At 36.1% G+C, this 12,601-nt stretch overlaps 1 protein-coding gene across 3 annotated transcripts in view; it reads left to right on the top strand.

Moving 5' to 3' along the window:
- MYT1L (myelin transcription factor 1-like) overlaps positions 1-12,601 on the top strand; it is a 399,784-nt gene that overhangs the window by 253,514 nt on the left and 133,669 nt on the right. For all 3 annotated transcript variants that reach the window (XM_006863965.1, XM_006863966.1, XM_006863964.1), the window contains 2 exons: positions 584-691; positions 9,861-10,072. In XM_006863965.1, coding sequence (XP_006864027.1) covers positions 584-691; positions 9,861-10,072 — 320 coding nt within the window. The remainder of the gene's footprint in view (positions 1-583; positions 692-9,860; positions 10,073-12,601) is intronic.

Raw genomic sequence — 12,601 nt, 5'->3', positions numbered from 1 at the left:
TATTGCATTCCTAGAGTTTATACTGATTGCTTTCCCATTCATTTCTCTTTCTGTGGAGAACAAAAAGACACAGACAAGCAAAAGTCCTATCATTAAATAATTTTTAAAGAATCAGCTTAGAGCTCCATCTTCTGGTCCCAATCAATTAATTGCCATTCTTGAGTGTTAAAAACTCATCTGACACAAGCTATCTCCAGAAATGGTAACTATTACAGAATGAACCGTGCTTCTAGTAATTTAACTGGCTCATGTTATCTTGAATGACACCGAGAGTTTAGCTGGTTACAATTTGAAAGACTACAGTATGCTTTACACATGTGACTGACATCAGCATTGTCTCTTGGAAATCAAAAGGAAACCTGCAAACCAGACACACTTATTACCTCTTTGCAAAACAAATGTAAAACAATCTCCGTCTCCAAACTCCTTTTATAAGGAATGCCCATTGCAGGTTGGAGAAACTTCCTTTCACCCTTTGGAGTCTTCATGTGCTGACTAAGGGAGAGAAGGTGGAAGGTTGTAATTGGATCAGTGTATTGTGAAACTGAGACAAGACAATTAAAGTCCCTTTTTGTAATTGCAGCCTCTCTGGATGCCCTATTGCTGCAGCAGAGAAACTGGCAAAGGCCCAAGAAAAACACCAGAGCTGTGATGTGTCAAAATCCAATCAGGCATCAGATCGAGTCTTAAGGTATTTCCTAAACATGGACTGTATCATTTTTATATGAGTTCATCTAAACTCAATCCAAAAGACTCTTCAAAGTGTTTTGTTTAAGATACTAGATAAAGATAGCTTTCTCTTACTTAATGACAAAAATAAAGGGTGCAAACTAGACTGGAAGTCATGAGACCTGGGTTCTTTATCTAGCTCAGTAAATAAGGGTGTAAGAGAGAGAAAAGGCTCTGGATAGCACAAATGATTAAGCTCCCAACTACTAGGTTGGCATTCAAACCTTCCCAGATGCACTTCAGAACACAGATCTGTCAATCTGTTTCTGAAAGGTCACAACAGCCTTGATAACCTTATGAGCAGTTCTAATCTGTATACATGGAATCACCATGAGTTGGAATCAACTTGATGTCGCCTAGTAACAACAACAAGGGAGAGGAAGTTACATTACCTCTCTTCTTTGTGTTAAGTGCCATCGAGTTAGTTGCTACTCATAGCAGCCCTGTGTAGAGTTTCCAAGGAGCAGCTAGTGGATTTGAACTGCTGACTTTGTGGATCTCAGTCCATGCTGATCCTACAGCCCCACACCAGGAGTCCTCTCTGAGTCTCCTTTTATTCATTAAATTTTTTAAAATGAGAGAATTAGACAAAACTATTTCTGGTTTTCTTTTTTGGCCTGATATTTTATGATTCTATAAAGCTAGAAAGAAAGAATAGCTTTAAAAATTAATGAGCTGCCCAAAGTAATTTTATCCTAATTTGAAAGGGAGAGCAAGATGTCAACCTACAGGATGCTGCTAATGTTTTTGAAAATATAATAGTGATGGTAATACCACCTTATACTCTTATGTGAAAAAAATTAAAAGCCTTCAAAGCTGTCATCTCCTTTTATCCTCAGACACCCCTGCGTGGTAGGCGGGAGAGTAGGTGTTATTATCCCCATTTGACAAGCAAGAACATCCGAAGTGCAGAGAGGTTAACTGACTTAACCTAAAATCAGTTAATCACTGAATGTTAAAATGGCAAAGAACCTATTGCTTTTTTAAGCTCATGAAAGGGTGATCATTGGACTAGGAGGTAACCTTTAATCCCTGCCCACTTGAAAATTGTGATGATTATTTTATATTCTGACTTTTTACTTCATGTTTGGTGGTTCAAACCCATCAGCCAGTCCTCAGAAACCCTATACAGGGTCATTATGAGTCAGAACCAACTAGGCGGCACTTAACAACAACCAGTATAGCCATCACTGTATAACTCACTCATTTTACAAAGAGTAAGACTGTATAACAAATAAATGCCACTTGCCTACCCTCCACACCCCATCCACTTGTGTTTGGCAGGGCTAGCACAAGAAACTGTCCCTACTAGGCCCTCTTCAAAACTCTCAGGAGTACATATTTTGAGAAAAGATGGTTACTAGCCAAAGAAATATTTAGAATTTTGAATGAAAATATCTCCTTAATTTTCTTTTGTCTGCTCTGGCCAGATTGCCCAAAGGTTAAAAAGAAGCCCTTGTTCGGCACTTTTCTTTGAAACGTTGCCAGGAGTGAGCTGCGCTGTATATTTAAGTGTGGTTTTGATTTTACTGGCCAATGTTTAGTATCCATTTAAATGAGACACCCCATTGGCAGAGTGAAACGGACAATAAATGCATTTAATTGCCAATATCACCTTGTTCAAATGGAAATAATGTATTTTGATATGGAAGCCTAAAGCAATAACTTTTTTTTATTATTTCTGTGTTTTTATAACTTTGGGCCTCTTTCTTCCAATTAATGCAATGAAAAGCTGCCAACAAAGCAGGCTGCCGTGGCATCTACAAAATATTCTCTTTAAGTGTCTCCTGATGGGTTTGAATTAACCTTGGGACCTGAACTTTAACAAAAAGAAAGCACCGTACTCCAAAGATTTAGGAAGTTGCCCAGGAGCCATACAGGCAATGTTGACAACCAACCCTATAGCAGATTTTGGCTTTCTAAGGTAGAGCTGCTTTTCTGGGATGGTGGATTGGTCTTGCCTCTAGGGCTCTTAAGTGGCCCTCAACTGCAACAGACTCTCATCTCAAGCACTGATTTTGTGAATGCATTGAAGACAACTTTGTTTCAGTCATCTTTATATTCCCCATAGTGTCTAGAGAACAGTGCTGCTCATTCAACAGGGTAAAGAAAGATGCTGGAAGGAAGAAAGAGAGGAAGAAAAAAATAAAGGAAAATGAAACCTATAACCAGTAAACTGGTTTAGATTTTTTTTTTTTGAAGTTTTTAAATAAAGTTTTCAATAGGAATCCAAGAGTTAAAGTTAAACACTTTCAGTCTTGTCTAACTTTAGGTCACAAGCCCCTTATACAGCCTCTATTTTATCACTGGAAGTCATTGTTGTTAAGTGCCATTGATAGGGTTTCTGAGGAGGAGCTGGTGGGTTTGAACTGCTGACCCTGCCACCCAGTCCAGCGTTTATCCTACAGTGACACAAGTACTATCTTCTAATTATTTCCTTTGTCAGCAGTCTCCTTTGACTCTTCCTCTTCCTGGTCCTAATTTTTTTTTTTTTTTTTAATTAAGGCTTAGAGATTATACTTCTCCCAGGTGCTAACTCTTTTGGTTTTCTGTACTATTGTTGTTAGGTGCCATGGAGTCAATTCCAACTCATAATGAAACTATATACAACCAATTGAAACATAGCCTAGTCCTGAGCCATCTTTACAATCAATATTATGTTTGAGCTCATTGGTGCAGTCATCAATCCATGTCACTGAGGGTCTTCCTCTTTCTCACTGACCCTCTACTTTATCAAGCATGATGTCCTTTTCAAGGGACTAGATAAATGAATTTACTAACCATCTGGTCCCTAACTACTATATCATTTGTTATTCCCCAGAAATGCTGAGGTTCTCTGCTTCCGCATGTTTGGTCTTTATAATTTCTTTTCTTAGATTGTTTTCTTGCTCCAACCTAAATCTTAACCTTACAAATGTACCCATTCTGCAAAGCCTAATTCAAAAGCTGACTTCTCCATTAAAATTAGGTTGACTCCCATAGCACTTTGTTGAAATATTGTCACATTCCATGTAGCCTTAGGATTTTGTATGTCATCCTCCCACATTGCCCATGAAAATGCCTTCAAAATAATAGACATCCAATTATCCTTCTGCATTTTATTGATTTGATAAGACAAAACAGACTAAATTAATAAAATAATTGAGTTGGTGATTTGGTAAATAAATTGGATATTAACCTTTACTGCTGTTTGGTGCTGTCAAGTGGGTTCAGAATCATAGCAAACTAAGAGTCAACAAAAGTAAATGTTGACTCATCCTTCACCAGCTTCATAATTGTTATATTTGAGCCCATTGTTGCAGACATTGTGGAAATCCATAATCATTACTATGTCATTAAAAAGGTAGCAAAGAGATGTCATTGAGCTACATATCAAAAGCCCTCTTTAGTGTCAAAAATCTAGTATGTCACTTTGAGGACTAAATGCTGTCTGATCCAAGCTGAGATATTTTCTTCAATTGCCTCATACGCATGCAAAAACTGGACAGTGAATAACGAAGACTTGAACAGAATTGATACATTTGAATTATAGTGTTGGCAACAATTATTGAACATACCATAGAATTTCAGAAGAATGACTAAATCTGTCTAGAGAGAAGTAAAGACATTAATGCTCCTTAGAAACATGGATGGCGAGACTTTGTCTGAAGTGCTTGCAACATGTTATCAGGAGGGCCCAGTCCCTGTAGAAGGACATTATTCTTGATAAAGTAGAGGGTCAGCAAAAAAGATGAAGACCCTCATTGAGATGGATTGATATAATGACTGCAAATCAACTGCATGGGGGTTGTTTTTGTGTGTGTGTTTTTTAACACGTAAACTGCAGAACAGAACATTAAACACCATGTAAAAACCAAGTGTAAGATGTGGAAAGGTGTAAGATTCTTAGAACAATTTGAGTGAACATGAAATTAATATAATTAACCCTCCCTAAAAGAGTTACTCATTTTTTATCTCTGAGCAAATTATAATTAAATAATTGAGGCATTGATTTTAGTATTATACAACTATTGAGAATAATTTTAGCAGTGATGTTTTCCCTTTGTTTATCTTTGTATCTTCCAGATCGTTTTTCAATGAATTATGGAGCACTTTCATAATAATAAAAGCAGAGCAATATTGTAAATCTTTATTCCTAAAGCAAGTATAGATCCTCTGTGTTAACATATATGCATTTTTTTTTAGAAAGAAAGAGGCTATAAGAGAAAACATATCTATTCAGATACTCAAATAATACTAATTGGAATAAGTCAGGAAAGGAAAAGACTAAAATCTCTTAGTTGCCCAGGGAGAACAAATCAGGATCTTGTTCACACTTCTATTGTCAAAGAAACTTTTCTACTTTCACAGTAGAACTTCAAATCTGCCAGTATTTTAATTTTATATATCTGCTAAGATTTCACACTTCGGTTTTAGGTACAGGTGATATTTGCTGTTATGATACTAGTACTCAAGAAAGAAGATCTTACTCAAAAAATTATCCTTTACAGATTGTCCGTATATCTAACACTCATGCATGAATGCACTTCCTTTTGTTTTTCCTATAAGAATATTATTAGGCTTGCCTGGACTATTATTTTTGCATAGTTTTCATAATTTATAAAGATAAATAATGAATCATCAGAAAACTTTCTGTCCTTGAAATTCAGAATTGTGTTCAGAATGTGCAAAAAAAATTATGCTTATGTGAAAATACAAAGCCCCTTTGTATAAGTATTTTTTAAATTATGTTACATTGAAAAATGTACAAAAGCTTATGAAACTATGGAACTCTGTGTTTGAATGTGTATCTCTGTATCTATTCTACAAATTAACTGACCATTACTCTACAAAAGTATCAAGGCCATAAAAGATAGTGAGCAATCAACAGTTGGAGGAATGAAGGAGACATGAATTGCCCTCAACAATGTGGGATCCTTGATGAAATTAATGGAATAAAATAAAGAAATCAGTGGAAGTTGTTGTTGATAAGTGCTGGGGAGTCAGTTCCTATGCACAACACAATGAAACACTGCCCAGTTCTGCGCCATCCTCACAGTTGATGTTATACTTAAGCCCATTACTGCTACCACTGTGCCAATCCATCTCCTTGAGGGTCTTCCACTTTTTTGCTGACCCTCCACTTTACCAAGCATGATGCCCTTATCCTGGGACTGGTCCCTCCTCATAACATGTCTGGAGTATAAAAGACAAAGTCTCGCCATCCAGGCATCGAAGGAGCATTCTGCCTTTACTTCTTCCAACACAGGTTTGTTTGGTGTTCTGGCAGTCCTTGGTAATTTGAATATTCTTCTCCTATACCCTAAATCTGGTAGCATAGTGGTTACAAATCGTGCTGCGAACTGCAAGGTCAGCAGTTCGAAACTACCAGCTGTTCCTCAGGATAAAGATGGGGCTTTCTGCTCCCATGAAGATTTACAGCCTCAGAAACCCTGTACAGAGTCGTTATGAGTCAGAACTGACTCCACGGCACATAACCACCACACCATAACTAAAATGCATCATTTCTCCTATGGTCTGCCTTATTCATTGTCCAACTTTCCTATGCACATGAGGCTACTGAAAATCCCATGGTTTGAACCAGGCACACCTTTGTCCTTAAACTGACATCTTTGCTTTTCAATACTTTAAAGAGGACATGCACAGCAGATTTGTGTAATGCAATATATCGTTTGATTTCTTGACTGCTGCTTCCATGAGTGTTGATAGTGGATCCAAGCAAAATGATGTTATTTATTGGTGAGGATTTTTGTTTGCTGTACATTAAGGTGCAACCATACCAAAGCCTGTAGTATTTGATCTTCATCAGTAAGTCTTTTAAGTCATCTTCATTTACAGCAGGCAAGGTTGTATCATGCATATCACAAGTTATTAATGAGTCTTCCACCAATCCTGATGCCACATTTTTCTTCATATAATCCAGCTTCTTGAATTATTTGCTCAGCAGAGAGACTGAATAAGTATGGTGAAAGAATACAACCCTGGCACATACCTTTCCTGATTTTAAAGCTTTGTTCTGTTCGAATGACTGCCTCTTGGACTATGTATAGGTTCCTCATGAGCAAGAGTAAGTGTTCAGGAGTACTCATTCACTACAATGTTGTCCATAGCTGGTCATGTTCCACACAATAGAAACCTTTTGTATGGTCAGTAAGACACAAGTAACCATCTTTCTCATACTCTCTGCTTTCAGCCAAGATGCATCTGACATCAGCAATGAGATCCCTTGTTCCATGTTCTCATCTGAATCCAGCTTGAACCTCTAGCAGTTCTCTGTCAACGTACTGTTGCAGCCATTTTTAAATTATTTGTTCAAAATTTTACTTGCATGTGATATTAATAATATTGTCGAATGATCCCCACATTCATTTGGGTCACCTGTCTTTGGAATAGGCACAGATATGGATCTCTTCCAATTAGTTGGCCAGGTCACTAGCTTGAATATTTTTTTGGCATAGATGAGTGAATGCCTCCAGTGCTGCATCAGTTTGTTGAAATATTTCAATGTATATTCCAAACATTCCTAGAATTTTGTTATTTTTCTTCACTACACCTGGACTTCTTTCTTCAGTATCATTGGCTCTTGATCATATGCTAGCTCTTGAAATGGTTGAACATTGACCATTTCTTTTTGGTACAATAACTCTGTGTTTTCCTTCCGTCTTCTTTTGATGCTTTCTGCATCAGTCAATATTTTGCCCATATTGTTGTTGTTGTTGTTCTTGTTAGTGTCACTGTGTTGATTTTGACTCATAACAATCTAGTATAGGGTTTCTCAGGAGCAGCTGGTAGGTTTGAACCACTGACCTTGTAGTGCGCTGTCCAGATTTTGCCCATAGAATCCTTCAGTATTTCAAGTCAAGGCTTGAATTCTTTCTTCAGTACTTTCAGACTGAGAAATGCGTAACTTGTTCTTCCATTTTGGATTTCTAACTTCAGGTCTTTGCACATTTCATTATAGTACTTGACTTTGTCTTCTCAAGCTGCCCTTTGAAATTTTCTGTTCAGTTGTTTTACTCTTCATTTCTTCCATTGGCATTAACATCTTTATGCTGGAGAGCAAACTTCAGAGTCTCTTCTCACATCCATTTTGGTCTTTTCCTTCTTTTCTTGTCTTCTTAATGACTTTTTGCTTCCCTCCTGTATGATGTTCTTGGTGTCATCCCTCAACTTTTCTGGTTTTCGGTAATTAGTGTCTAATGCAGCGAATCTGTTCTTGGGATGATCTCTAAATTCAGGTGAGATAAATTCAGAGTCATATTTTGGCTCCCATGGACTTGTTTTAATTTTCTTCAGTGTGACCTTGCATATGAGTAATTAATGGTCTGCCTCTGGCCTTCATCTGATTAATGATATGGATAGAGCTATTCTACTGTGTTATCCCACACATATAACATGTAGTCAGTTTGATTCCTGTGTATTACATCTGGTGTGGTCCATGTGTGTGTATAGTCATCATTTATGTTTTGTGCTAACTGTTTTTACAATGAATAAGTCACTGGATTTGCAAAATTCTATCATGCAATCTCTAACATCATTTCTATCACCAAAGCCATATCTTCCAATGACTGCTCCTTACTCTTTGTCTTCAATCTTTTGCATTCCACTTGCAGCAGATTTGCCTAATGCTACATGTCATTTGATTTCTTGACTCCTGCTTCCATGAGTATTGATTATGGATCCAAGCAAAATGAAGTCTTTGACAACTTCAATCTTTCCTCCATTTATCATGTTGTTATTTATTGATCCAATTGTGGGGAGTTTTGGGGTTTTTTTTACATTGAGGTACAACCCATAATGAAGGCTGTGGTATGTGATCTTCGTCACTGGAAAAGACTGGTGAAATCCAAGTAAAATCTAGAGTTCAGTTGATAATATTATACAATTGAAAAGCTCCTAGTTTTGATACTTGAATAATGATTATGTAAGGTGTAAACAAAAGGGAAGTTGAGTAGAAAGCATACTTTTGTAACTGTTTCTAAGTCTAAAATTCTTTCAGATAGAAACTTTGGATTCTATTTAGGAGGGATAGATAGATATAGACAGAAACACAGGAACAATAACAAAATAGAACTTTATTGAATGAATAATAAAGTGTTCCTCCATTTAAATATTTTGTTCAAAAAATAAATGGCTACTATGTAAAATTGTTGAAAGTTTAGGCTTATATTTGTCAAAATAGTTTACTGCATATTTCATTTTATTGTACAGCTAGATAAAGTTTTATCTACTTTTGTCTCAGTATATGTTCCTAAGATTACTTCTTTCATTTCCTCTTATTTTTATGAGGGAAATGTCTTACTATAGTTCATTTTATTTATGTATAACCCCTACTACTGTTTGTAGCTATTGTAAAAGAAAATGCACGAATATGCTGTCATTTTTTTATCTTTATAATTCACATCTTTTTCATACATAGTTATTGGTGTTGAGGACTAGGAAATCAGTTCCACTCACAGCACCCTGTGTAGTGTTTCCAAGGAGGTGCTGGTAGGTTTGAACCTCCAACCTTGTGGGTGACAGCTCAGTGCCTCTCCTACAGTGTGAAACCAGGACTTGCATCATGCATAGTTGTTAGATGTATACCTTGGAGTTGGTTTCAATTCATAGAGACCCTATATAGGATTTTTGAAACTGTAAATCTCAGAGCCTCATCTTTCTCCTGTGGATAAATAGTGGTGGAGTTCCAACTCATAGCAACCCTATACGGGGTTTCTAAGGAGCAGCTGGTGGATTTGAACCAATGACCTTGTGGTTAGCAATGCAGTGCTTATGCTATCCTACAGCACCACACCAGTATCCCATCATATGTAGTGTTGTTGCTGTTAAGTGCCGTCATGTTGGTTCCGATTCACAGTGACTCTACAGTAGATCTCTTAAAAAGAAAGAAAACTTTTAACATTTCAGCTTTGTTCTTTGTTCTTTTGATTGTTAAAATGACTTTTAGACAGGTAATGTATTTGGTGTTATAGAATTAAAACACACTTGGGTCATTTCTCAGAGAAATAAAAATATAATATTTGTGAAAGTTTCTTATTCTTTAATGCAATGAAAAATGTACTACTTTTAACTAAAATCATATTTTCTACAGGGTCACACTAAAGTAAACTGTTGTTTTCTTTTACTTACAGGCCAATGTGCTTTGTAAAGCAACTAGAGATCCCTCAGTATGGCTACAGAAACAATGTCCCCACAACCACTCCTCGTTCCAACTTGGCCAAGGAACTTGAGAAATATTCCAAGACTTCGTTTGAATACAACAGTTATGACAACCATACTTATGGCAAGCGAGCCATAGCTCCCAAGGTGCAAACCAGGGATATATCCCCCAAAGGATATGATGGTAGGAGGTGCACACTCTTATACATGAGAGACACGTTTGCCGTTAATAATGTTGTTGTTGTGTATATCCATTTCCTACAAACTAGTTGTGCATATGTGGTCACTTGATGGGTACCAAAAGGTTACCACATTCAAAGTATAGCATCGTGTGCTTACAGTATCAAACAAGTGTGGGTAAATAAGAACTTGGCAGAGGGGGAGGGGAAGAAAGGTGCTCTTACCTCAATACGCCTAAAGAAGCACATTCTTGCTGCTTGCAGAGAGTGTCCATAGACAAACCTTTGGCTCATTGTTTTTCATTTGGTAAAATAGTGCACTTAAGCATTAAAAAATTACTTTTAAATAATGGACATAAGATAGGTTCCACAAAGAAGAGCCAGAGGAGAGCTCCTGCATTCTTGGCTTCTTTTTTTTTTTTTTTTTTTAGGAAGCTTTGTATTTGTATTCTCAACCTTGGATGCACATTAGATTCATCTGGGAAGATTTTTAATATTCTGATGTCCAGGCTGCGCCCTAGGCCAATTAAAGCAGAGACTCTAGGGGTATTCCTGTGAAATGTCATTTTTTAAAAAAGATTAACAGTGATTCTAATATGCAGTCAAGAGTTGACAATTACTATTTTGCCTAGTAATTCTCTTCACAGCAGAATTCCAGAATCTTGTGTTTGCTTTTTACCTGGGGCTATAAAAGGAAGAAAAGGGAAGCCTCAAAGTGGCTTCTGAGTTATGACATAACTTGGCTATTTGCTGCATTAAACGTTACAATGGACTCTGCCAATAAAATAAATTTGATAAAAGAAGTACTACTTTTCACAAGAAAAAGGATAGCTCATGTTTCACTCATTCTTACTTAAGCCCACTATCAATGGTATAAACTACTTACTATTCCAGTATAGAATTAATTTGGTAAATAACATTATAGAGGGAGATTATATTTCTCTGGTTTTACTTGTTTGCCTAACTATGTTTCTGCTTTAGATTCCAGATTATATGGGTGTAGTTGACCAATTTTAGGGTGTAAAAATTTGATGATCTAAAAGTCTTATACTCATATTGGTATTCGCCAACAAAGGAAAAGAGATAGGTTTTTAGAATTTTTTTAAATTCCTTTTTGATAAAGTTATTTGATTAAAATCATAGTACATTAAAAATTTCATTTAGATTAAATGCTTGGGGAATTCTGAATCCTTTTTTTTTTCAATTCTATACAAGTGGCTGCACATCTTTCTAAGCTAAGTAATTTCTTAACTTTGTAACAATTAATTATTGCACAGTGAATGAATTTTCATATTTAATATATCATACACTTGTTATGCTTGTGTATTAATTCTTAGTTTATAAGAACGTGGCTATAAGTGGGAAAAAAAGGAGTGGCTGTGGAATATAAAATAGAACTAGTTTTGTTTTATTGTTTGTGATAGTAACTTGTCAATTTCAGGTTTATTGTAATTTTATTCATTCAGTTTTAAATGAAAGATCAAAAGAAATTGCATCCACATAATTGATGATTCTGCTTATTTTATTTTTAATTCGTTCGCATTTTAAACTAATTTTGTTGATATATTCAAAAGATGTTCATTTTTACCTACTTGTTTTGTTATTGTTGTAGTTCTGTGGAATTTCTTCATACTTTTTTTTTATGATTGTAATCTTAGAATAGAAAGGGACTTTTATATAAAGTCATAGTCAAACACATTTTCATGATCACAATGTAGATTATGTGGACTCAGAGTCAAATCTTCTTTTTTTTTTTCTCCAAATCTTCTTGGTTCTATTATCAGTACTACCATTTATAAGCTGTATAATATTGAATGAATTAATCTTTCAGGTGTTTTAGCTTCCTCAGGAGTAAAGTCAGAGTAATAATTTCTACCCTCTAACCTCAGAGTGTTGTTGTGTAGATCGATTGAAATCATGTGTGTGAATATACTTTGCCAACTATAAAGAGCTTCACAAGTATACATTAATTAACATTATGAATTCTCACATACCCTAGCAAAATACCTCTTGTCAGAATTAGGTGCAGCAGTGTTTCTTCAGTTTCTCCACAAGAAAATAAGAATTTATGGAACACACAGAATGAAAACCTCAATGTTAGGGCTTCAGGAAACTAATAAAAACAGTCTTACCAGAAATTACAGCTCCATTAGATTCATCTGAAATATTTTTAAAATATCAAGAAGAGTGCCAACTAAGAATGAGATTGGCTGGGACACGACTATCAATGGGCTATAAGCTGAGAGGACTCATTACTGTACCTGGTTCCAGGCAGTAGACACTACAGAATTACTGCATCGGTAGTTACCTTGGGTCTTCCCAACACCTTGCCTCAGGTGCTCAAATAATTGAGTCTTAACCCTTCAAGAAAGACAGTGATAGGAACCTACAACTAGGGCATAAGAAACAAAATGCTTATGTAACAAGAGAGCAACACCATACAGATGCCGAATGAGATACAAAATAGAACCCCTTTCCCCAGTCTCTGGATACCATCTCTTGTTGTTGTTGTGTGCCGTGGAGTCAGTTCCGAC

This window comes from Chrysochloris asiatica, unplaced genomic scaffold (assembly GCF_000296735.1).
Source record: "Chrysochloris asiatica unplaced genomic scaffold, ChrAsi1.0 scaffold00058, whole genome shotgun sequence".
NCBI lineage: Eukaryota > Metazoa > Chordata > Mammalia > Afrosoricida > Chrysochloridae > Chrysochloris > Chrysochloris asiatica.
The sequence above is the reverse complement of the archived record's forward strand: the minus strand, read 5'-3'. Positions and strand labels throughout refer to the sequence as shown.